This window comes from Lathamus discolor, chromosome 6, assembly GCF_037157495.1.
Source record: "Lathamus discolor isolate bLatDis1 chromosome 6, bLatDis1.hap1, whole genome shotgun sequence".
In the NCBI taxonomy this organism is placed as follows: Eukaryota; Metazoa; Chordata; class Aves; order Psittaciformes; family Psittacidae; genus Lathamus; species Lathamus discolor.
In genome coordinates, this window is record NC_088889.1 from 7,395,500 (window position 1) to 7,419,401 (window position 23,902).

The following is a 23,902-nucleotide window of genomic DNA, read 5'->3' on the forward strand; positions in this document are numbered from 1 at the left end:
ACACCAGTGAATACATACTAGAAGCGTCATAATCTGACCACACTGCATATAGAAGTTGTGATTGCTTTTCTTCATATATCAAGCTGCATACTGCAGCTCAACTCAGTGTATGAGTAAGTGAAGGGTTATCTACAGATAACTACCCTGTGCTGACAAGACACTGAGATCAAGTGCTAACAGCCATATGTTATGGCAAGTTCTCTTGATGTTTCTGACACCAAAACAGTATTACAAGTTTCCTGAGTGGAGCATATTATCACATGCAGCATCAATATTCATATTCAATTCTATGTTACTCCTTCATCTGCAAGCCTTGCAAGATTGTTCTGCTTACCCAAAAAGCTTCTCAATCTTTTCCTCCTCCCTATATTTCCTTGTGAGAGTTTGGAGTCATCCAAGTATCAGCTCACCTGTAAGATTCTCAAGTATGTGGGAAGAAAACACTGCATTTTCCAATATATTGGCAACATGTACAAACTACAGTGGGAATCAGTGTGTTATTCCTATTAACATACGCATCTTTCCCAGCTGTTTACTCAACAGCAGTCATCCCAATCAGCATATTTGTCAGGCTTGGACTTGTTGCAATGTTTGTTGCAAAGAAACAACTCTGGGAAAATCAGGAATTCATAGATCCTGGCTGTCAGATGAAGATACCAACACTGTTTCTGCTGTCAAGCAGTTCTGTGATAAAAACATCACACTTCAGGTGGCAGATCTACAAGTTCTGGACAAAATTCACATCATTTGAATCACAAATAAACTGAGTAATCCACAACCCCCAAATCTTCTATAGCACGCATACAAAACGTCTACCCCATGCACAGTAGACAGGGGGTATTGAAATCACATTTCTAATATGGGTTGGAGAAATTTAGATTACAGGAAAAGACTCTGCCATTCTTACAACTCTTCTCTGTAGAAGTAAGACTGGAAAGCAATAAACGGACTTTAAGAAAGGTTTTGTGTCCATTAGCAACTAAGTGGAGAAATACACAACTACTACAGGTTTCCAGAAAGGTTTATCAACAAATTCAGTCCTGCAAATCCATGTACTCTGCGGAGAGAGACTTTGAAAATGTCTTTCTTATAGCAACTTATTCACATTAGCTGCAAAATCTACTCTTCAGAGCTTCTGGCACGGGTGCTGTGTCTGACTGCATATATTCATTCTCTCTCCTCAGAGAACTGAAGAGCAAGGAGAGGCTGACAGCACTCTTATGCAGTGCCCTAGGGATCAAGGAATCCCAAGCAAAAGCCTGTCAGGAATCATCAAGCACATTATCCAAGCTGAGATTTTCAGCCCAAAGGGCTGTTCACAGCTAGGTCACTGACAGCAGCAGCTTCATGCGAACAACACAGCTCAGGCTTGCGTTGAGTGGGATAATTTTGTCTTTTCCTCTCCAGAGCAGAAGACATGTAGGAATCCTAAGAGTATTTGAGGAACACATGAAATATTACTTTTGCAATTGCTCATAAGATTATATCTGAGAGAATACCAACAATTTATGTAAGAACCTGAAAGTAGCCTCTGGGAGGTAACAACACGGATTTGCTCAAAACATGCAGCCCAAAGACTAAAAACCCCAATAACCAACGCTCTTGCCACAAAGAGTTTGATTGAGAAATGCTAATGAATGGCTCCATCTCTCAGAAGGGATCTGGCACAACCTGACAAAGCCCTAAGGACCTTCTCACTACTGTTTCTGCTGTTTATACTACAATTGTGCAAAGCAAGGAGACAACATTCTACAATGCTAGATGTTGTAAAGTACATGCAGTACAATGTCAATTCTGTCTTGAAAAGCTTACCCTAACCTTACAAACAAGACAGAACAAGTTACAGTGAAAAGGGGAAAGATTCAGAGCAGACGACAGCAAGATGATGACAATGATAAAGCCTATATACACTGAGATGAAAAACAAATTGATGGCTCTAAGGTAGCTCTAAGAATCTCTCCTCTTTCCAAGCAGATAATTCAGCTTATTTCCAGTTGCCAATTAAGCCTGTCTCCAGTGAATGGCTTAATTCTCATGGGCATCCCATCTGTCCCATTCCTGGCCCTTCCCCCCTGCATTCCGTCCTCCCCCAAGGGTACTGAGACTATTTTAAAGAGGACAACATTGTTTAACCTACAGATTTATTTAGGTGATGTTCTATAGCAGGACAGGACTGAACAAGCCAAAAGTTTTCCTGCTACCAAAGCCTGTGTCACTGCTATTGCCACAGAAAGCCAAGAAAGCAGTATCATATTTGTCCCTAAGGAATGAATTGAACAAATTGTTCCAGCCAATCCTGACAGCAAAAGAAAATGAGGTACTTTCATTGCTAGAAGTTGATACTTCTCACCATGATAACATCTTCCTATCCAAGGATCAAACTCTATAGCACTAGCAGTCCTGTTACTGTGAACAAAGCAATTGTTTCTTTGTGTAGAACAAGGCTCTACACAGTGCAGAGCTGGTATTTTGAGGCTCACAACAGGTCTAAAAGCAGTATCTGACCCCCAGGCCCCACAAATACACCCATCACAGGCACCTTCTCAGATAAGCATTATCAAACTGTCATACAAGATCCAAGCAGGGACACTTTGAGCCAGCAGAAACATCCTTCACATGAAAAGGGAATCTCAGACATCAGTTTGCAGAGCCGAGTGGAGGTAGTGCTGCATCTGCAGGCTAAAAGCAAGATGTCTTTCCCAGTCATGTTCCAGCTGGCAGGTGGTCAGGGAGACATTCCACCAGAAACAAAAGAGACAAGAAGTGTTTTGAGAGGCACAGGACAGCCTTTTCCTGTCTCTTCTATTCACTTGTGTTTGGTTTATCAAGCAAGCTATGAAAGGGATGGGGAGAAGAGTTTCCTGCCTGAGGTAAGCTATCACCGATTAATACTTCTGAGCTTTCCAAAGAGGCTTAAACAGAGTACTGCATCTACCTGCAGGCTAGAAGAGAAGGCTTCAGGCAAAGGGTTAGCCCAGAAGCAAAGCAAAAATTACTGGTAGAAAGTCTCTTGGTCAAGAATTCTTTTTGCTGCTTTTTCATAGAATCATAGAATAGTTTGGGTTGGAAAGGGCCTTAAGATCATCTAGATCCAACCCCCCTACCATGGGCAGGGACACCTCCCACTAAACCATGTCGCCCAAGGCTCTGTCCAACCTGGAACAGACAGCGAAAACAACAACCACCAACTAAACAAAGGCCCCTAGAAAACCCCCACACAGACTCCCTTTAAGACCCCAGAAAGTATAAAATGGGATGTTCTGCACATTCCCTCTTTGTGATCAAATGCATTAGCACAGGGGCCCTGTTCTTCTTCAGTAGAGGAAAGATCAAGAAAACAGGATGATAAATAATGTATAGGAGGAACATGTTCCTTTAAGATATGTTGGCAAAGAAGTTAGGCTGGAAGAAGTAAAGCAGCATTAGTGTGTAATTACACAGAGGGCTTTCAAGAGTCTGCATTTCATGGAGATTCAAAAGCAGAGCAGAGATTTCTTGGGTTTGTAATGAACAAATACCAGTAGCATTTTAACATAGCTATAAAATAAGACTAGTCCTAAGACAGGAATAATTCTACTAGTTTAGCTGAAAGATGTGGGTTAACTGGCAGAAGGGTGATTGATCCCTATTCCTGTAAGAATCAGGAGTCAGTCAGATGAGGGGAACACCAAGGTACTCCCAGGATTGAAAGCAGATGTCCACATGATTGGGACAAATGAACAATAGAATTAAGTGAGAGAAAAAACAATACCCTTGAAGACTGAAAATATTCTGGAAGGAGAACTGAAGAGATGAAGGTCAGCCCTCTGCAATCAGCAATCTCAGTGATAGGCTGTGGATAGCGGTGGAATACAAACCAGATTTCATTTCCTAGGAACAACTAAAAGCATTCATTGCCTGCAAAACACTTACTGTTTCATCCATACAGAGCTATGTGACCACACTTTTCAGCTCTGAAATTTCACTCAGGTTAAGCTAAACCCCAATAAAACATTCTGAATTGCCCATAAAAACAGTGGTTGTAACTGGCATAAAGATTTGAAGTGACTCATGGTGAGGTGGGGCATTGCAATGCATGATGGAAAGGCCAGGGTTGCTCTTCAGTGGTGAATCCAGCAAGGGAATCCACTCTTGAGAAGTGTGCCCTCTGAGAAGAGTTTGGAGAACATCCAATACCTGTCCTTGGCACACTGACTTCACTATATCTGAAAAGTTACTGGACAACCTAATACCAAGTCCCTTCATTACAAACAATTGCAGCACACTTTAAAAGTCTGCACAAGCCAATCCTCTCACTTCGAACAACTTGGAACAAGGGAAACACTGGGGGAGTGCACACAGACCTTCTGGAATTTCTCAAGGATACTGAAACTAAAGATAAAAATCAAGATCAAGCTTATTTGCTTGGCAGAGCAGTGCAGCCTTCAAAGGATAGCCTGAACAAATGTTGACAGTTCTGTGGATGAACAGAATTGGGCAGTGAGGAGCCCTGGCAGCCAGAATATACGACACTTTCATAGTAGGAAACTTTCTATTCTGAGTCTATGAACACCCTTATTGCCCTAATTGGATAATTTATTCTCCGCTTTAAGATTTGAAATGTGGAATTCTTTCATAGAACTATAGAATGGTTTCAGTTGGAAAGGATCTTAAGATCATCCAGTTCCAGACCCCCTGCCATGGGCAAGGACACCTCACACTAAACCATGTCACCCAAGGCTCTGTCCAACCTGGCCTTGAACACTGCCGGGGGTGGAGCATTTACCACTTCTTTGGGCACCCTGTGACAGTGCCTCAGCACTCTGACAGTAAAGAACTTCTTCCTTATATCTACCCTGAACTCCCCCTGGTGAAGTTTAAACCCATCACCCCTTGTCCTGTCACTACAGTCCCTCCCCAGCATCCATATAGGCCCCCTTCAGATACCGGAAGCTGCTCTGAGGTCTCCACGGAGCCTTCTCTTCTCCAGGCTGAACAGCCCCAACTTTCTCAGCCTGTCTTCTTTGTTTAAGAGTTTCACAGCTCTCAAAATGACTAAGCCTGTTTGTGCTCTGGTACAGGGACACAGTTTGATCTGCTGAACTCCAGACATACTATAAAAAACAAAAAAGAAAAGGGGGAAGGGGAAGAGAGTGACTAGCTCTCTATTACAGAAAAACCAAACATGCAACTTTTTCCTGTCTTTCAAATCACCTTCACAGAACACTCGGTGTGAGCAAAAAGCCATTTTGAAAATTCACATCTTGCTTCAAAAATAAATAAATGGGAAAAACATGATCTGCAGCACCTAAGTGGATCAGAGGGTTGTGCTCTGTGGTGACAGTTTTGTTTGTTACAATGATCTTAAATTACTATTTATTCTTTCAAAGGTGGAAGAGGAATAGGAAGTGAAAAGAAAAAGGTTATCATCTCATGGTGCAGAAACACTACAGAGATGCAACGTGAGCAGTTTGAGAAGTGTGGAAGACCCCTTGCTCATTGTTTGCTTTAAGTATATATGGTCAGAAGTTTAGAAAAGGCCCTGAGGTGTCAGCTTGAAAGCAACTGCAAACCAAACCTGATCTTGAGAGACGTCTTAATGATGATTTCAACAGGGTATTTCAGAGCTACCTTGCTTTTAACTCTGGCAAAGAAATCCTGTTGGTGGGTGGAGGTCACTGTAGTCATGCTCTTTATCTTTCTTAAGCTCTTGTTTACTGACTATTTGCTCAGCTGACTAATGTCAGTATTACTTTCTGTGGAAACTCACCTATACCAGATGGAGTATCATGATTCCCAATCACATCAAATGCACAGGTTATACTTTCATTTGTCCCAAATGCCTACTGTCAGTCATTAACTCTTTGCAACCCTCACTTAACAGTGACCACTGCAACTTGCTCAGAACATAGAAGTACACTGTTCATTGGTCTGATAGTAAGAGTTGAACTCCTGATACTATGCATTATTTTAACTTTGGTAATCTACAAAGAAGAAATGCATTTTAATAGTTTAAGCTAATTTATAAACAATAAAAAATATCAATCTCCTTATAAAATCCGTGGAATACCAAGTATTTCTGAGGTCTTTCAAAGTCAGTATTCATTCTAGCTACCAAACTACAGAGAAAAATTAACAGTAAAACTAAACAGCATTGACTAGCTGTTTGATTCTTGTAGTAAAATTGCCTTTACACTATTTTGCATGAGCCTTCCAGATTTTGCCACATGAAGTCCAATCATGATAAGTGCAAGGTCCTACACCTGGGTCAGAGCAATCCCAGGCACAGCTATAGGTTGGGCAAAGAAGAGATTCAGAGCAGCCCTGCAGAGATGGACTTGGGGGTGCTGGTCAATGAGAAAATGAACATGAGCCGGCTTCAGAGTGCGCTCGCAGCCCAGAAAGCCAACCGTATCCTGGGCTGCATCAAAAGGAGCGTGACCAACAGGTCGAAGGAGGTGATCCTGCCCCTCTACTCTGCTCTTGTGAGACCTCACCTGGAGTATTGTGTGCAGTTCTGGTGTCCTCAACATAAAAAGAGCATGGAACTACTGGAACAAGTCCAGAGGAGGCCACAAGGATGATCAGGGGACTGGAGCACCTCCCATGTGAAGATAGGCTGAGGAAGTTGGGGCTGTCCAGCCTGGAGAAGAGAAGGCTGCGTGGGGACCTAATAGCAGCCTTCCAGTACCTGAAGGGGGCCTATAGGGATGCTGGGGGGGGGGACTCTTTGTCAGGGACTGTAGTGACAGGACAAGGGGTAAGGGGTTAAAACTTAAACAGGGGAGGTTTAAATTGGATATAAGGAGGAAATTCTTTCCTGTTAGGGTGGTGAGGCATTGGAATCGGTTGCCCAGGGAGGCTGTGAGTGCTCCATCCCTGGCAGTGTTCAAGGCCAGGTTGGATGAAGCCTTGGGTAAGATGGTTTAGTGTGAGGTGTCCCTGTCCATGGCAGGGGGGTTGGAACTGGATGATCTTGAGGTCCTTTCCAACCCTAACTATTCTATGATTCTATGACTCACACCAAGTGCAAATTGGAAGTACCTTACTGAGAGAAAAAAAGAGATAACATGCTACCAAGAAATCCTCTTTTCTTGGTACAATGCCATCTACCCAAAAGATCTCTTCTTGTAGCAACATGGCCTGTATCTTACCTCTTCTGCCAAGGTGGCCAAACCACACTACTCCTGAACTGCTTGTTACCCTAACTAAAAAAAAAAAAAAACAGAAAAAAAGCTTTAAGCATTTCCCCTCAGATGTGCTGCAGTATTTATCTTAGTTACTCATTCGCCAGTGAGAATTTCAGTTGTTGAAGTTGAGAATGTGCACAGGGCAAAAAATATAATGCAAGTTGTCCAATCAGTCAAAGCAGCAACTTAGGCCTCATTTGGAGATTAGAAGGACACTGATGTAAGAAAAAAGGCAAAACAAAATCCACAAAAAAAAACCTTAAAACTGTGGTCAACTGAAAAAGAAAGCTACTCCTGTGCTTTGAAATCCTCTGTAGTACTGCTGTACTACTGCACTAGTACTACTCTACTACTCTGCAGTACAAAGACTATTGTGAAATACTCTGCATGTTGATTTGCCTCAGAAAAAGATAACAGGAAAGGAAGCAAACAAGGGAAGATTTGCAAATGGGCATCAAAAGACAGAAACATATAACCACTGCAAGCACATACATTACCAACAGGCTTTTAATGAAGCTGTCTGGAAGAGTTTTAGACATTGTGCAAGACATCATCAAGTTGGCAAAACATACAGCAATTGGCTATGTCAACATCAACATGGAAGACCAGCACATAGCTTTTTCCTAAAAGAGTCTTTCACCATCTTGTTCAACAGGACAACAACCACACACAGAGACAAAACAGTTCAAATTCATACTCAGAAAAAAGAAGAACGGGTGCTGCTGAAACCAGAAGCAGTCTCTGCTTTTGATACTAACAGCCCTGATTATGGCAAGCAGAATTTAGAGGGTTTATATGCTTTTAAAAGCTCTGTTGCCCAAAGTGACTGCTCCACATGAATGTTTGTAACAGAAAAGGTACTGAACTGTATGAAACCCATGCACGTTTCCAAAACATGCCCAGGGAGCCCTTGGCTAACCCAATGAAATCCAGCATTCACAACATAATCAGCATGTGTCCAGCTCCATTCTCCATGTACCCTGACTGTTTCCAAAAGCCCCCCTCAGGCTGGCCCTATTGGCAGTGTCCTGATGTGTACTTACTATTCAGTGAAGAACCTGGCAATGCCATACTGGCTAATATCTTCTCTGTTCTCCAGCAGCTGGCTCACTGCATCTTCCATGTATGTGAGGACATGTCTTTGAGCTATAAATAAAAGATAGTAAGAGACAGAAGTTAGAATATAAGGGGCCTGCAAAACCCAGAGCCAGACCAGCCTAGTTGTGTGCTTTACACAACAAGCCAACAAGCATTTACTCCCTCAATTAGAGCAGAGGTATCACTCTCCCAGATACTGATAGTCAAATTCCTGACCTAAATCTTGTTTTCTTTCCTGGCCACACAGAGTTAGTAATTAACAACGCTGACCTTCTTTTAAAATCCCCCAAGATTCTGGAAGAGAAGGAAAAAGAGAAGGAGTTGTGAGGCTGCCTCACTGGAAAATGCTTACTCAAGAGGAGTTCTTGATCTCTGTTCTGAGTCACTGCCATCTTTCCTATACAGATTGCCAATGCCATATCGATGGGGCTGTTGCAGACCTGTGGGTGTTCCCTGCCCTTCCCTCCTTACTAAAGCCAAGTAGCTCTAAGGTTGTTCTGCAAAGTTTCTTTTCCCTAAAAGTGCAAATATAAGCACATCTGTTTTCATACAAGCATCAGTGAATGTTCTTGGAATGGCAGGTGGTGAACGTGTCTTAATGTCAAGAGAGATTTATATTGCTCAACAGTCTCAAATAACTGCATAAACCAAACATCAGGAAATTTCAGAAGCGGTGGATCTGCCAGAACCCAACCACAGAATGCCACTCACTTGTACGACTCCTGAGTAAAGATAGTTTGGTACAACACAAACAATTTTGCTGCTTGTACAGGAGGCAGATTCTCTACAAATGAAGCACTTGCCAGGGAGGAAGCAGCAGAGATTTGCCACTCAGCCCCTTTGATGTTTTTGGCTAGAAACCAAGTTGAAGCAACAAAGAGCTGAGTCTGGGGTGATGCGCCAGCTACCAAGCAGAAGAGCTTCCAACTCTACAAGTTCAACAATCAGAAGACAAGTCACAACGAACCCAGGAAAATCATTCCTAACCTGGAAAGCACACAAACCCTGTTCCCAAAGCACACACCTCCATCCTAAACACGTATGCCACTGCACCTTTGCAAGTAGTGTCGTGTCCTAAAAAGTGCAAGAGAAAACCCTTAGGCGGTATAGGAAAAGCAAGGGCTGATCTTGCTCCTTGCCAATCTGTTCCAGACTTGGCAGCATCATCCCCTCACCAGCAACTGGCCAACCTCAGACCCACATCAATATTCTTCAAACCAGTTTAATTTGTGCTTAATATCCTGGTAACCATCAAGCCCGTGCCACTTCATTCACAGCATGGAAGTCCCTTTCATCTTAGTGTGGGGCAGGTGGACTTCAAGAGAGACCTGGAAATGATTATTCCCAGTGGATACAGTGATTAAAAGTGTGTATGAATATTGATTGCTATCAGGGGATTTCTCTGCCTAGAACACATTTCAGGACAATGGTAAAATTGGTTAAGCACACCCTGGAAAATACCTTGCAGCTGATAGCAAAATGGTGAGCCAAAGGTTCAAAGATATTATCTGGCACTAAAAGATGCAGGGCGTAGCTTTATTTAATTATTTTAATGCAAAGGAATAAATTTAATTTATGTGAGTGATTAAAGAAAAATAGCTCTGCGCACCTGTGTCCCCTGAGGGAGGAATGAGTCGTGCAGCTCAGGCTCAGGCTCCAGATAACAGCAACTGGGGAACTTGATTTCAGACCATCCTTTCCCCCTGTTCATCATGCAGCCCCTCGTGTCCTCGAAAACTGTCTCACCAGGACCCTCTTGAGCTGTCAGTGGTACTAGATTAAGCCAAGAAATGGTACTAGAAGACAGGCTTCCACTCCTCTCAGCCTGCAAAACCATTCTCAAACCCTTGTGGGGAAGCATGCACTCCTTTCATATCATAGCCCCTTCTTTAGAGTCATTAAGCCCTCCCCTAAAAGCCTATGGGAATAGACAGGCATGGTCCCGCAGTGCTACACAGCATGATGTGGCTGACCTCTGTAACAAACACCTTTGAGTATGCTCCTGGAGAATGAATTAACTTTCAACACAGAATTTCAGACGTTTCTGTCACATTTAAAAATGGATACAAATATAAATGGTCACTGTTGAATACAGTCATTGGTAGAAGGGTACTTCTGTTAAGCTTTTTGTTGCATGGCCTAAGGATGCTGGGAAAGAACCACTCTCTATTTCCAAGAAGGTAGGTAGAGGTGTGGGAGAGAGAAACTGGTGAGCAGAGAAGCTGAAGAAAATAGCACTTGCAATCTCTTTGAGAAGTGTCTCTCTTCAGCTCTTTGGCTGGTGTTTTCCAGGTAGCACAGTTCACGCTTCAAAACCAAACTCCAGCTCTGGCTTCCTGTTCACTGGCTGCCCAGTTCCATGGGATGGTACAAGTAGTATGTTGTATAACCCAACCAACTCTACTCTACACAGAAAAGCCATAGAATCAAATCTAATTTGCAGGCAGGTTCTAGCAGGCCAGAGAGGCAGAATAAAGTGCCAGGAGTCTGGTTATAGCAAAAATAGGAGCTCCATAATTTACATAAATGAGCTTTCCATAACAAACACTGGAACATTAACTATTTATACAAGCAGAGTTAAAAATCTGTGGGGTCCTGTGCAAAATAAATGAGCTGATTCTGATGGTTTAATAGGCTTTGAAAATTCAGGGAGATCCTGGTGTATTGGAACACATGCTGTTCATATTTTTGAAGCTTACTTTGTAATAATATAGCAGCAAGTCCAAAACAGAACGTAAAGTCCAAATACTGTGCTATTACAGCTTGCTGTTTCTATTTTCTTCCTAATACAATTCCAGTATACTGCAGCTTCCACTCAGGAGGTATCACAATATGTTATCATCCTCAGCATTTATTTGCTTATGGCTTATTGCAACAAAGGCTCTCCCCCCTACTTACACAACACTTTCCAAAGCAACCCTAAACTCTTCCATGAAAACCCATGCAACTATCCCAAGCAGTAAGTGTTCCTGCCACACTCATTTGACAAGCGCTACTCTTTGCTGTCAGATTTAAGAACTACTAGGCAGCTTTCAAGGAGGATCTGACAAAGCTGGGAGGAGTCTCGGGGCAACCCATGACTTGATGTTAAGCAGATAACCTTTGCACAGAATACCTTACTTCTTATCACCAAACTACTAGCAGTGATGTTACTTACAGCCTCTGCCCAATGAGTAGCAACATGGACAGTACAGTTCCTCCAAAGCTGCTACTGCAGCACTCGGGAGAATGGCCTCTGATGGTATTACCACCACATTCACACGCTCACATCCTACCACCATCCACATGCCAGTGTTTGAAGTGAATTTTGAAATGAATGCACTTTTGGCTTAGAACCAAATCAAGGGATAACAATGGCTGATCAATTTAGGCATGGCCAAACTAAATCAGATAAATCTCCAGCTTACAAGGAAAAGGCAAAAAGAGGATTACACCTACAGTCAAACCACAATCTCTGTGGACTTCACTACAACAGATTAGACAATCAGAATTAACTCAATTTAGCCATAAGTGCACCAAATATTTTTGCATGTGTATTTAAAATAGTAAAAATAGTCCTTTTATAAGCCACAGAATGATCTGTTTCAATCTTCTTATGAGAGCAAACAATCTGATTCATAGGTTTGATTACAACAAGCATTGATACTTGAAAAACCTTGAAGGAAAAGGAAAATGTAATGTGAATAACATCACTGCATGATAGACAATATATGCACTGAAATACTCAAAGCCAGAAATTTAGGAGGAAGGAAGGAAATACCTGTCACCTTTCAGTAATAATAGTGCATATGTACCATAGAAACATAGAATAGTTAGGGTTGGAAAGGACCTTAAGCTCCTTCAGTTCCAATCCCCGTGCCATGGGCAGGGACACCTCACAGTAAACCATCTCACCCAAGGCTATGCCCAACCTGGCCTTGAACACCGCCAGGGACAGAGCATTCACAACTTCCCTGAGCAACCCATTCCAGTGTCTCACCACCCTAACAGGAAAGAATTTCTTCCTTATATCCAATCTAAACTTCCCCTGTTTACGTTTTAACCCGTTACCCCTTGTCCTGTCACTACAGTCCCTAATGAAGAGTTCCTCCCCAGCATCCCTATAGGACCCCTTCAGATACTGGAAGGCTGCTATGAGGTCTCCACGCAGCCTTCTCTTCTCCAGGCTGAACAGCCCCAACTTCCTCAGCCTATCTTCATATGGGAGGTGCTCCAGCCCCTGATCATCCTCATGGCCTCCTCTGGACTTGTTCCAGCAGTTCCATGTCCTTTTTATGTTGAGGACACCAGAACTGCACACAATGCTCTAGGTGAGGTCTCACGAGAGCAGAGCAGAGGGGCAGGATCACCACCTTCAACCTGCTGGTCACGCTCCTTTTGATGCGGCCCAGGATACGGTTGGCTTTCTGGGTGGCAAGCGCACGCTGCTGGCTCATGTTAAGTTTCTCATCAACTATATTTTTATCATCAGCAGTGCTTAGGAATAGAGAGGATTAAGACTGGAAGTAACTGACACAAATAGTACTGTGGCATGTGATACCTACTTCAGCATGTATTAGCAACACAATCCCATTAACCATATTGGTTTTGTGTATTAGTTTCCCAGTTTTACAACTGAGATACATCTCCCGAATGCTACTTTGATAAGGAGTTTCTCTTCCCAACAAGTTTGCGTTTTCTAAAGGCAGAGAGGAAAAACTGAAGATCAGTACACCAGCACTCTTACCAAGAAGTGATGCTGCCTGAAATACTTGAAAGGAATAGCAAACATGGGATGGCCAGAAGATGCAATAAAAATAGCAGCAAATGCTGCAAAAGAAAAAGAAAGTGTGCCAAACAACCTGAAGAAAGAGTATGACTGGAATAAATTGGTATCAAATAGTAAAACACACATCACATACCTTGTTTGAAAAAGCAGCAGAAGAGCCCTACAGCAGAGGTAAGTCCTTACTTATCAAATCACCCAGCTACATTATTGCTCAACTCTACCCAAGAAACTACTTCTTCTGGAACATGAGCAGCCTACCAAAACAATTTGTACTGTATGCATGTAAGAGGGCTTTTGATTTTATGGCTGGTTCATTCCTGGCATAACTGATAATGTTGAAAAATCATGAGTGGGAATTCCTGGATAAAACAACCAGCTTTTATTACTTCTTTGCCTTCTCAACTGAAGTGCCAGAAAGATACACTATTTGATGCAATCTACATCAATTCATTTCAGTTATCAGAAGTTCAAAAGCATAATAAACTGTAATGTATACGGAGTATTTCTGGCATTTTTTTAATCTCTGAGAGCATATAAAGTAATAGCTAAACCCCCCTTCAGAATTTATTCTAAAATGGAGCTTAATTAAGGACTCTGCTGTATGACCCACACTGGAAGGACACTTCAATGGTAAGACAAAATTGATTTCATGCAAATATTACCGAAACAATAAAGATGTAAGAAGGAATTAGTAAGGATACAGTCTGTAAAAACTGGAAGATTTTCCAGCATTAATGGTCTTTCAGGATGCTCTTTTTAATCTTTTCATATATCATAAGGGATTTTCTCTCTTCAGATATCACTAAGGAATGGCCTGAGCAAGAGAAATACATAAACAAAACAAGTGATATCAAAGCTAAAGCACTGCAGAGCTGTAGTTCCTTCCAGCTTTGCACAGCTTCAAAGTTTAAGTTCCTGTTACCCCTCAGAATTCTTTTGTTTTTGAAGGACAGCACATGTAATGAAGGACAAGTAGACCTTGTGATACCAGAGATAATGCTATGATGTGAGACGTATGTCCTCAACACAAAAAGGACATAGAACTGTTGGAACAAGTCCAGAGGAGGCCATGAGGATGATCAGGGGACTGGAGCACCTCCTGTATGAAGACAGGCTGAGAAAGCTGGGGCTGTTCAGCCTCGGGAAGAGAAGCTGTGTGGAGACCTAAGAGCAGCTTCCAGTATCTGAAGGCAGCTACAAGGATGCCAGAGGGAGACTCTTCATCAGGGACTGTAGTGACAGGACAGTGGAGAATGAGTTTAAAATTTGACAGGGGAAGTTCAGGTTGGATATAAGGAAGATGTTCTTTACTGTAAGGGTGGTGAGGCACTGGAACAGGTTGCCCAGGGAAGCTGTGAATGCTCCATCCTTGGCAGTGTTCAAGGCCAGGTTAGATGAGGTTTGGAGCAACCTCGTCTAGTGTGAGGTGTCCCTGCGCATGGCAGGGAGTTGGAACTGGATGATCTTAAGGTCTTTTCCAACCCAAACCATTCTATGATTCTATGAAATGTCCTGCTCCTCAGGAACACACTGCCAAATGGCCACACAGCTTAACTATACTGTATTTTGTATGTTCACTGTTTCATACTCAAATGAGAACTCTGTATTCTCAAGATTTCTCTTGGATTTCACCTGTTACTTTTGCAGTTAAGGTGGAAGCCTTGTAGAGCTACAGCAGGTTTAGGGATAAAACCTCCATCTTCTGGAGAAAGTACAAGACTGAATCTAAGAAGATTCAAACTTAACTGACATTTTGACAAGCAAACTCTTACACATCAGTGGAGATGTCATTCATCTTTCACATTATAGTTCTCCTATCTAAACAACAGAGCAAGGAATAATTACAAATACATAAATAAAAGTCTTTGTCTTCTCTTTGTAAGACCAGACTATTTCAGCCAGAGTGCCTCACTGATGCTCATAAAGCATCTGACTAACAGGAGACTGTCAGCTGAGATGCCTGGATAACAAAGCAACCTATACACTGATTATGCTGTTAAAGAAAATTATTGCACTTGGATTCTCCAACTCAGTATTTCTTAAGGTTGCTCAGAAGAAGCATAAAGCCTCCGTATCTGCAAAGTCTGTACATAACTTATCATAAAATCATAGGATGGTATGGGTTGGAAAGGACCTTAAAAGTGCATCCAGTTCCAACCCCCTGCTACAGGGGCAGGGACACCTTCCACTAGAGCAGGTTGCCCCAAGCCCCTGTGTCCAACCTGGCCTTAAACACTGCCAGGGATGGGGCAGCCGCAGCCTCTCTGGGCAACCTGTGCCAGAGCATCACCACCCTCACAGGGAAGAACTTCTTACTAATATCTAATCTAAATTGGTTTAAAGCCATTCCTCTTTGTACTATCACTACATGCCCCTGTAAAAAGATCACCTCCAGATTTCTTGTGGACCTCCTTTAGGTACTGGAAGCTGCTCTAAGGTCTTTCCAGTCCCTTCTCTTCTCCATGCTGACCAAGCCCAACTGAAGTTCTCTGCTGGGAGATACTCAGTTTTGTAAAAGCACCAATACTACAAACGTTCCTTCTAATCATGAAGCCTGAGACCTCTTATGAGAGAGACGAGGAAACATGACCATGTTTCTGGCACTTAATAGCCCCATGCTTTACTGATAAGGCACTTCCCTAACAGAGCATTTGTGTTCTTACATGTCTTATATTGGCAAAGGAAGAAAAGAAAGCACATCCTGGATTTAAGGAGTAGAAGGGGGGAGAATCCAGAGAAAAATAAAGTTCAGAAATTCATAAAAATCTACTGCTTTCTGTCCACAAGAAAGAGGGGGAGGGCACACAACGTGAAGCTTCACAAGACAGCTGCATGAGCAGAACAATACACTAAATGCTCCATTGCCTGCTATAAATAACTGAGCAATCACCAGTTACTAAACCATAATGAGGAAAGCATGGAAAAGTGTCTCAAATAGACCTCATTTGCCTACTGTAGTTCCAGTCTCATCCATCAAATGAGAAGCACATTTTCATCACTATCCCCAAACACTAAATGTTGTTTATTCAGTGCAAATACTGTTTAAAATGTCGTGCTTGTTACAACATCTTCATTGTAGCCTTTCTGCCAACTCCACAGACCTCATCTCCTTTCCTATTCACTGAGCATCAATCATCTCTTTTCTCCTACTTACAGCTTCACAATCATTGTGGCATGAGATGTGCTGCCCTGATTTTTATTTTCCAAGAACTCTCCTGTACCAAAGCTTTGCAATTATTTTTCATCTTAAGGAAATAACTAATTTTCTCCCTGTTCACTTCTATTTTAACTCACAACTGGGATGTTGAAGAGTTGGATGTGGATGAATCATCTCAAATAGAAAAAAAAAAAGTAATGTGGCAAGTAGCATGGAATATTATTTTGGCCACTTATTTATTGGCCTGGATTTGATATTGAAAAAGGAAAAGGGGAAAAAAGAGGTTAGGTGAAGCTTGCACACTGCAGGTCAGGAAAGACAGTGCCATCTGATCTGGAAGCCTCAGAGAATACCTTACGGGGCAGCCTCGGGCAGCACAACTTCAGAATGAAGCTGCAGAGAGTGAAAGTTGTTACAATTGCTTACAACCCCGCATCACACAACTACATTGACAAGACTTTGAGGCACGCAACAGAAGAAATCCAAAGAACAGTAATTTCAGAATGCCAGGTTAATGTAGAAAACATAAAAGCATCTTATTCCCTCAATGACATGGTTTAGTGATGGGCTTGGCAGTCCTGGGTTGGACTTGATGATCTTAAAGGTCTTTTCCAACGTGGTTGATGCTATGATTTTATGCTTACGAGAATGTGTGGAGAGGCAGATTTATTGGAGGGGGGGAGAGTTGTTTTTTTTGGTGGGGAGGTTGTTTGGTTGGTTGTTTTTTAACCACTTTCCTACTGCTAACACATAATCCAGTAGGACATGTGAGCGGCTTGGTAAACTACAAAATCTCACTAAGACAAAACCATTGTTATTGGTAACATTTAGAGCTAATAAGGATACCATCATGTACCAGACACCTTTTCCCCTCTAACGGACCACGGATATTGCAACCTAAAGAGAAGGACATACTAAGTGATCAACAGAAATGGCTCTTGTACAAGTTACGACTCAATCTGACATACTCACATGTGTGTCTTTTTCTGACCCCAATGTTAGAATAATTTTAAAGGTTTTACAAAATGAAAAGGGAATTGTAGATCAGAATGGCCTACTTGAAGCAGGCCAATAGAGCTGCTTGCACCCAACAGTCTCACACATCTCTTAGAAGTCTCAGTTCTCAACTTCGAATGTGAAACAGAAAACCTGTTTATTTTTACACTTCAACAATTTTTAGTGTGCTTCCTAAGTTGTTTCGGGTGATTCAATCCTTATCAACAAGTTTCACACAAGTAAAAGTGCCTATTTCATTAAAAACAATAAAATGAACCGAAAACTAAATTGGCACATTTTGCAAGTTTCAGCCTAGAGCAACTCTGGAAAAGTTAAGAGTCTCTCTGTTAATGTGTAGGTTGAAAATGCTGATGCAGTGTGATAGATTAGCACAAAACCAAAGGGTGTATCTACATGGCACACTGTGATACTGTTCTCAAATACCTGAACCAGCTCTAGAACTGAAATCAGCAATAAGAACTTCAGCAAAGCGAGTCCCCTGAGGATCACCCCAAACAGACCGCAAACTGAGCACTAAACACTTATTTCTGCCCTGAGTTTCTTTAACATGGACTAGCATTGCAGCTATGTAGGTAGGCACAAAATACCCTAACAGAAGCCTAGCAGCAAGAGCATAAAGAGATTCTACTCTAAGACAAATTAGATCACTCCTTTGCTAATAAGTCATCTTTATTTAGCACTATGATGTGCTTTGAACTAAGTCAGATGCCTCCTCATTAACACTATTGCTAGGCAAAACAAACAAGGCTCTTTTAGCCTCCTCCCTGCAAGACAAGTTTTCCATTTACTGGAAGCCAGCAACGTTTCTCTAGTCTTATGCCAATTTTGACTTATAAGAGATGGCAAAATCACCGTGGAACAAGTAGCACAAAACAATCCATGCCATTTCTGACCTATCCTTGTACACGAAAACCATGGTAAACTATAGATACCTTCGAAATGGTTATTATCAAACAGCTTCTTGGGCCTAGAAAGTTATGGGTGAAGACTTTCACTTCAAAAATACTGTCTTGAACACATTCCAAATGCTTACTACTTGTAATTCATCTCCTCTTTAGCAATTAAATGAAGTCATATTGACTTTATTCCATCCTAATTATTTCTATTTGACATATTAACACTGAATCACTTTATTCCTTAGTTTCCTGGAAAATCAAGCAATAACACAGGCTGTTAGAGACAACTTAAAAGGATGCAGGCTGTAAAAGAGTGGCTGCTTCATAAACCAGAAGATTTCCATTTTATGTGGGAAACATTATCAATATTGCCTTATTTCAGAGGAAAAGGTGACACTGAAACCATCTCCCAACATAAGAAGCGCATTCTTTCCAATGCTAGGAAATGAGCATAAAATAAGGTCAGCAAAGCAGGTTGACAATGGGCTAAATGAAGTCACAGTCTGCCATAGAGCTGCTGGATATTGCTTGCCACTACTCACACCGTGCAGATGAGGCACGGGAGGAGCCCGGAGCTCACCACCCTCACACCGGCGCTGCCTTGGCGGTCACCGAGAGGGTCCCGCAACCCTGCTAACCCAGCGGATCACCCGGAGGAGCATTGCTCTCTAACACCGACCTGTACCCCTCGGTGTTGCCGCTCCCCAGCAGAGAACGCAGCCACGGAGTCAGCCCGACCCGGCCCGCCGCAGCCCAGCTGAGGGGCACCCCACGGGCCTGCAGCCAGGCCGCAGGCACCCCCGGCCCCAACACACACCCTCCCCATGGCGGACCGCAACGCAGCCAGGGGACGGGTCCCTCGGGGGGCTGCCCTGCCACACCGCCCCGCTCCGCTCCTCACCCAGGTACTCAGGCCCCGGCAGCGAGAGCCGCTCGGGGCTCAGCATCCTCTTGCCGTTACCGTTGCCGCTGCCGCTCCCTCCCAGCTTCCGTCCGTTTCCAAGGCGCCCGACGCTCCGGCGCGGCTCGGCCGCTCGCCCCGGCTGGGAACACGCCCCCTTGCCGACAGAGTTCCGCGCCCAAAAGCGCCCGGGCAGGCGGCGTAGCCCGGCCTTGGCTCTCTCCCTGCCTCACCACCCTTGAGCGAGGGCCAGCGGCCTCACCCCGCTAGCCTGGGCAGTCTGCACAGGTCGGGAGCTGCGGGCAAGGGTGGAAGGTCGTGAGGTACCTTGTGGGAAAGGTCTCCAGGTGTGCATGGTGACATGGCAGCCTGGCCTTGAGGAGGGGGCCGTGGGCAATACGGAAGCCTGGCCTTGAGGAAGGGAGCATGGGCAATATGGCTGCCTGGCCTTGAGGAAGGGAGCATGGGCAATATGGCTGCCTGGCCTTGAGGAAGGGAGCATGGGCAATATGGCTGCCTGGCCTTGAGGAAGGGAGCATGGGCAATATAGAAGCCTGGCCTTGAGGAGGGGGCCATGGGCAATATGGAAGCCTGGCCTTGAGGAGGAGGCCATGGGCAATATGGAAGCCTGGCCTTGAGGAGGAGGCCATGGGCAATATGGCGACCTGGCCTTGAGGAAGGGACCATGGGCAATATGGAAGCCTGGCCTCGAGGAAGAGGCTAAGGGCAATATGGTGATCTAACTGTGAGGAGGGGCAATGGACAGCATGCTCCAGGACTAAGGGACACCTTAGGGAGAGGAGCTAGTGAAGCCGAACAGGCAAAATGGCACAAGGAGATGTAAAGTCATTCTGGTGCGATCTAGGTTGGAAATGAAAAGGTGCCTAAAGTGAGGGATGGTTGGGACTACAGCTGTGGGGGAAAGACTGTAATTTGAAGGTGCGTGGTAGTAAGTTAATGAAGGGCACTTGTATAACACTCTTATTCCAGAGAACAGGGACTGGACGGCAAGACCAGGAAGGTCCTTCACAGCTGTGTTCTATCCACACCATTCTTGCTTTTTTGCAACCCTTGTCCTTGGGAGAGGGAGATGAGGAGCATCAGGAATCTTCCTTCACATGAAAGTAGGAACTAGCAGAAAAGCCCTGAGCCACAGGCTCGCTCTTATCTTGTCTGGGAATGGTCCTTATCCCAGGGATGCAGGAGAAGCAGAGCTCCTCACATGGCTGGAGACAGCCCTGCGGGCTCCTGTTCCCCAGAAGCTGATGGGGCTAAAATTTCCAGATCACAGTTTCTTGTATCACTGTTAGAAAAATTCCAGCCTAGGATGTAATCCCAGGAGTTAAAGAAAGGACTGGAAGTGTTGTCTGTGCTTTTACTGACAAATGCAAAAGAGGGGAAATTAAATAAACCACTTGTGCATACATATAACCTGCCCTTATTCCACTGCAGGAAAGACCTGGGTATGACTATTATCAACTCAACTTAATCTATTCTTAAAGGGCAGCCACAGTTAAAAAGGCCAAAGAGGATGTTATAATTTACTCGTACGTAACCCGCTGGTTATGCGCTGTAAATAGCCTGGACTACTCCACTGTCTTTGGCTTGCTTTGTCTTTAAAAGAATATGGCTTAGATATAAATATTTCAAAGATGGGCAGAGAGAATTATTGAGGGAGCAGACAATTAAATACTCCAGTGTGAAGAATGATGGGAAAAATTAAGATTGGCTTAAAGAGGATAGGCATAACATGTAAAATGATCATAGAATCATATAATCATAGAATAGTTAGGGTTGGAAAGGACCTCAAGATCATCTAGTTCCAACCCCCTGCCATGGACAGGGACACCTCACACTAAACCATCCCACACAAGGCTTCATCCAACCTGGCCTTGAACACCGCCAGGGATGGAGCACTCACAACTTCCCTGGGCAACCCATTCCAGTGCCTCACCACCCTAACAGGAAAGAATTTCCTCCTTATATCCAATTTAAACTTCCCCTGTTTACATTTTAACCCGTTACCCCTTGTCCTGTCACTACAGTCCCTGACGAAGAGTCCCTCCCCAGCATCCCTATAGGCCCCCTTCAGGTACTGGAAGGCTGCTGTGTTGTCTCCACGCAGCCTTCTCTTCTCCAGGCTGGACAGCCCCAACTTCCTCAGCCTGTCTTCATACAGGAGGTGCTCCAGTCCCCTGATCATCCTCGTGGCCTCCTCTGGACTTGTTCCAGCAGTTCCATGTCCTTTTTATGTTGAGGACACCAGAACTGCACACAATACTCCAGGTGAAATCATTTGTGCTTATTACAAATAAAGCTCATTAAAACACCCTATTTATTCAGTTTTGCTGTTCGCACATTTGGGTATAGGCTATAAATTTAAAGATGGGGATTTTTTATAGCAGATACAATTGGATTGTAGAATACATGGACACGACATACTTTTCAGGCTGGGAATTTAGCCGAATTTGGAAAGGAAGTAGATACTTTCAAGCAGAATGAGAAAACATAGGATTATGTTGTTACATATGAAAGCATATTGGAAAAAGAGCACAGCATCTGTAGGAATATGAACTGTCCCAGTTCACAGGGAAGCCACTCATCTGACTAATGTGGTTTTGGAAAACATTTTTCCTAACATGATGTCTATTCCATAACTGCTCGTTTCAGGGTTTCTGGCGCTTCTCAGTGAGGTATCTGGTTCTAGGCCGCTGTTGGAAAGGAGAAAGGGAATTTGATAGACCCCCTGTGATCATTAGGTTCAGGAGCACAGTTCCTGCACTTTTAAAACTAGGCTCAAGGTCTTTGTTTTCACAAGAAGTCCTTTATCCTCAGCCAGGCTGTTTCACTGATGTTCAAAAGCCAAATGTAAAAGCTTTCCTCTCTCATACTGTTGGTCAGCTGAGCTGGTGGGAGCCTTCTACAGGTTGGACACTGTTTCTTTTTTGTTGTGTAAACCACAGTTTATCCTTGATCGGTATCTGGAGCACTCATTTGCAAGAGGTCTTTAAAGTCCAATTTTAACTCTTACATTCTAGTGTCTCTCTGTGTGGGCATTTATTCATTTTATTCTTGTTCCTGTTTGTTCTCTATGGGTTGGACTTTGTTATTTCCTTTAAGCCAGCTAAGGGAATCCTTTTGGACACTGAGCCCATTTGTGGTTTTAATAACGATAAGTTTCAGTAGTAGTGGCGCCTGACTGTTAACAGCTCAAAGAAAACTATATAAAAACAAGATGTTGTTTCTGGAGCCATTTATAGACTTCCCTGTTTACTATTATTTCTCTTCTGGGCTTGGCAGAGCCAGGATTAGGTGATATATCAGCTGCAGCACTCACCTGTTCTCTCATGCTCATGACTTGAAAAGGGAGAAATGCTGCCAGCCTGACCACAGGCGTTGAATTTTCTTTTCCATATTGATTTTAGATCCTTAGACTGGAACATTTCAACAAATTGGGAAGCCTTTCCTGGGTCACTGGAAAACATCTGCTGCTTCAAAAGGGCAAATCTATCAGGGACTTAATGTTCTTTTGCACCCAGCTGAAATAATGATAGTGAAAAAAAGTGTTTTTCTCTGTAACTACCCCTTGGTAAATTATCAGAGGTACAGGTCTTACTTTAGGGCAAACCTATGGAGGACACTTTAGGGTCATCGTTTGCCCTGGGAATCGTGGTGATGCTTACATCTCTTAACTAAAATTGCTGAATTTTATCTACCAGGGATATTTGGGTATCTAAATCAGTAGCTCAGGAAAGATCAGTTGGACTGCATGGGTACATCTTGTGCACACCCTCTTTCGGATTTTAAGTGACCTTAATTTGATTTAGCTTAATTCACTTAAAAGTGTGGTTTAAGTAGTCTTTCAGAAATCATACCTTTGGGTAAATTGAGCTAATTTACTTATATGAATGTCCACGTGAGCACAAGTTTGAAAATAGTGGTATGATTTAAACTATGCCATGAAAGAAAATGTCCTTATTGTGTTACCATGCATGGACTGCAAAATTCCTTCCTATGACAGTTTTATAGGTGTTTCTCAGTAATTTGGCTTAAATCAGATTTCTGTTTTCCTCCATTCCCACATACTTTGCCCTTACTATGTTAATTGCTTAGCTTACTCTTTGCTGGTTTTGTATTCACCTTCCTAAACGATACTGTCATTGTTGAGCTGAAATATTTTGCTTTTATTAGCCAAAATTCTCCTGACAAACAGCTCCTCTTTCAGAGAGAGTATTATATAGAATAATAAACAGGACCAAATATCAAGCAACAAATTCCAGAGGAAATGCCTTGTTTTAAGCAGACTGAGTAATTTTGTCTGGCTTCTATTACTTTGTCTTGGAATGAAATATTTTATTTCCTTAGAATTTTTACAATTATTGTTCAAGTAGTTATAATAAAGCCTTAACATACTGGAAGAAAGTTAACTTTTCTATTTTTTGTTGTTCAGGTGACAGCTGGAAATACTATTGCTTTACACATTACAACTACAACGTACAAAGAACTAGGCCATGGGCAGTCTTCAGTCCTGTTCCATATGACTTCTGTGAAATTAATATAAGCCCGTTTCACACAAACACGAAGAAACTGTCTATAGCCCTTGTTCATCCTTTAGTGTCCAAACCCTTGTCCTGTTCTAAAACAGCTAAGAGCCTGTATTGTGCAAGACTTTGCTTTTGCTGGTTTGATGTTACTTTGTATTGTTTGAGGCTTCCCACACATTTGCCAGTTGAGCTTTACCTAGTACATACTAATACAATTGCAAGTTCAATAACAAGTGTTTTGTCTTAACACACGCAAAAACCAGGTTGTACTGAGAGGAGAAAAACATCGACTTTCAGTCAATGTTTCAAACAACTGTCAGTCTTTACTGATAATCCGTTATTTTGGGCACCG

At 43.0% G+C, this 23,902-nt stretch overlaps 1 protein-coding gene across 1 annotated transcript in view; it reads right to left on the minus strand.

Moving 5' to 3' along the window:
• The window catches only part of CSTPP1 (centriolar satellite-associated tubulin polyglutamylase complex regulator 1), an 88,126-nt gene extending 69,059 nt beyond the window's left edge, over positions 1-19,067 (minus strand). Inside the window, exons 1-2 of the mRNA XM_065686880.1 lie at positions 19,007-19,067; positions 8,213-8,315 (exon numbers count right to left, since the gene is read on the minus strand). Of these exons, the coding sequence (XP_065542952.1) occupies positions 8,213-8,315; positions 19,007-19,052 (149 nt within the window). The 5' untranslated portion in view covers positions 19,053-19,067. The remainder of the gene's footprint in view (positions 1-8,212; positions 8,316-19,006) is intronic.
• Positions 19,068-23,902: the final 4,835 nt, after the last annotated feature.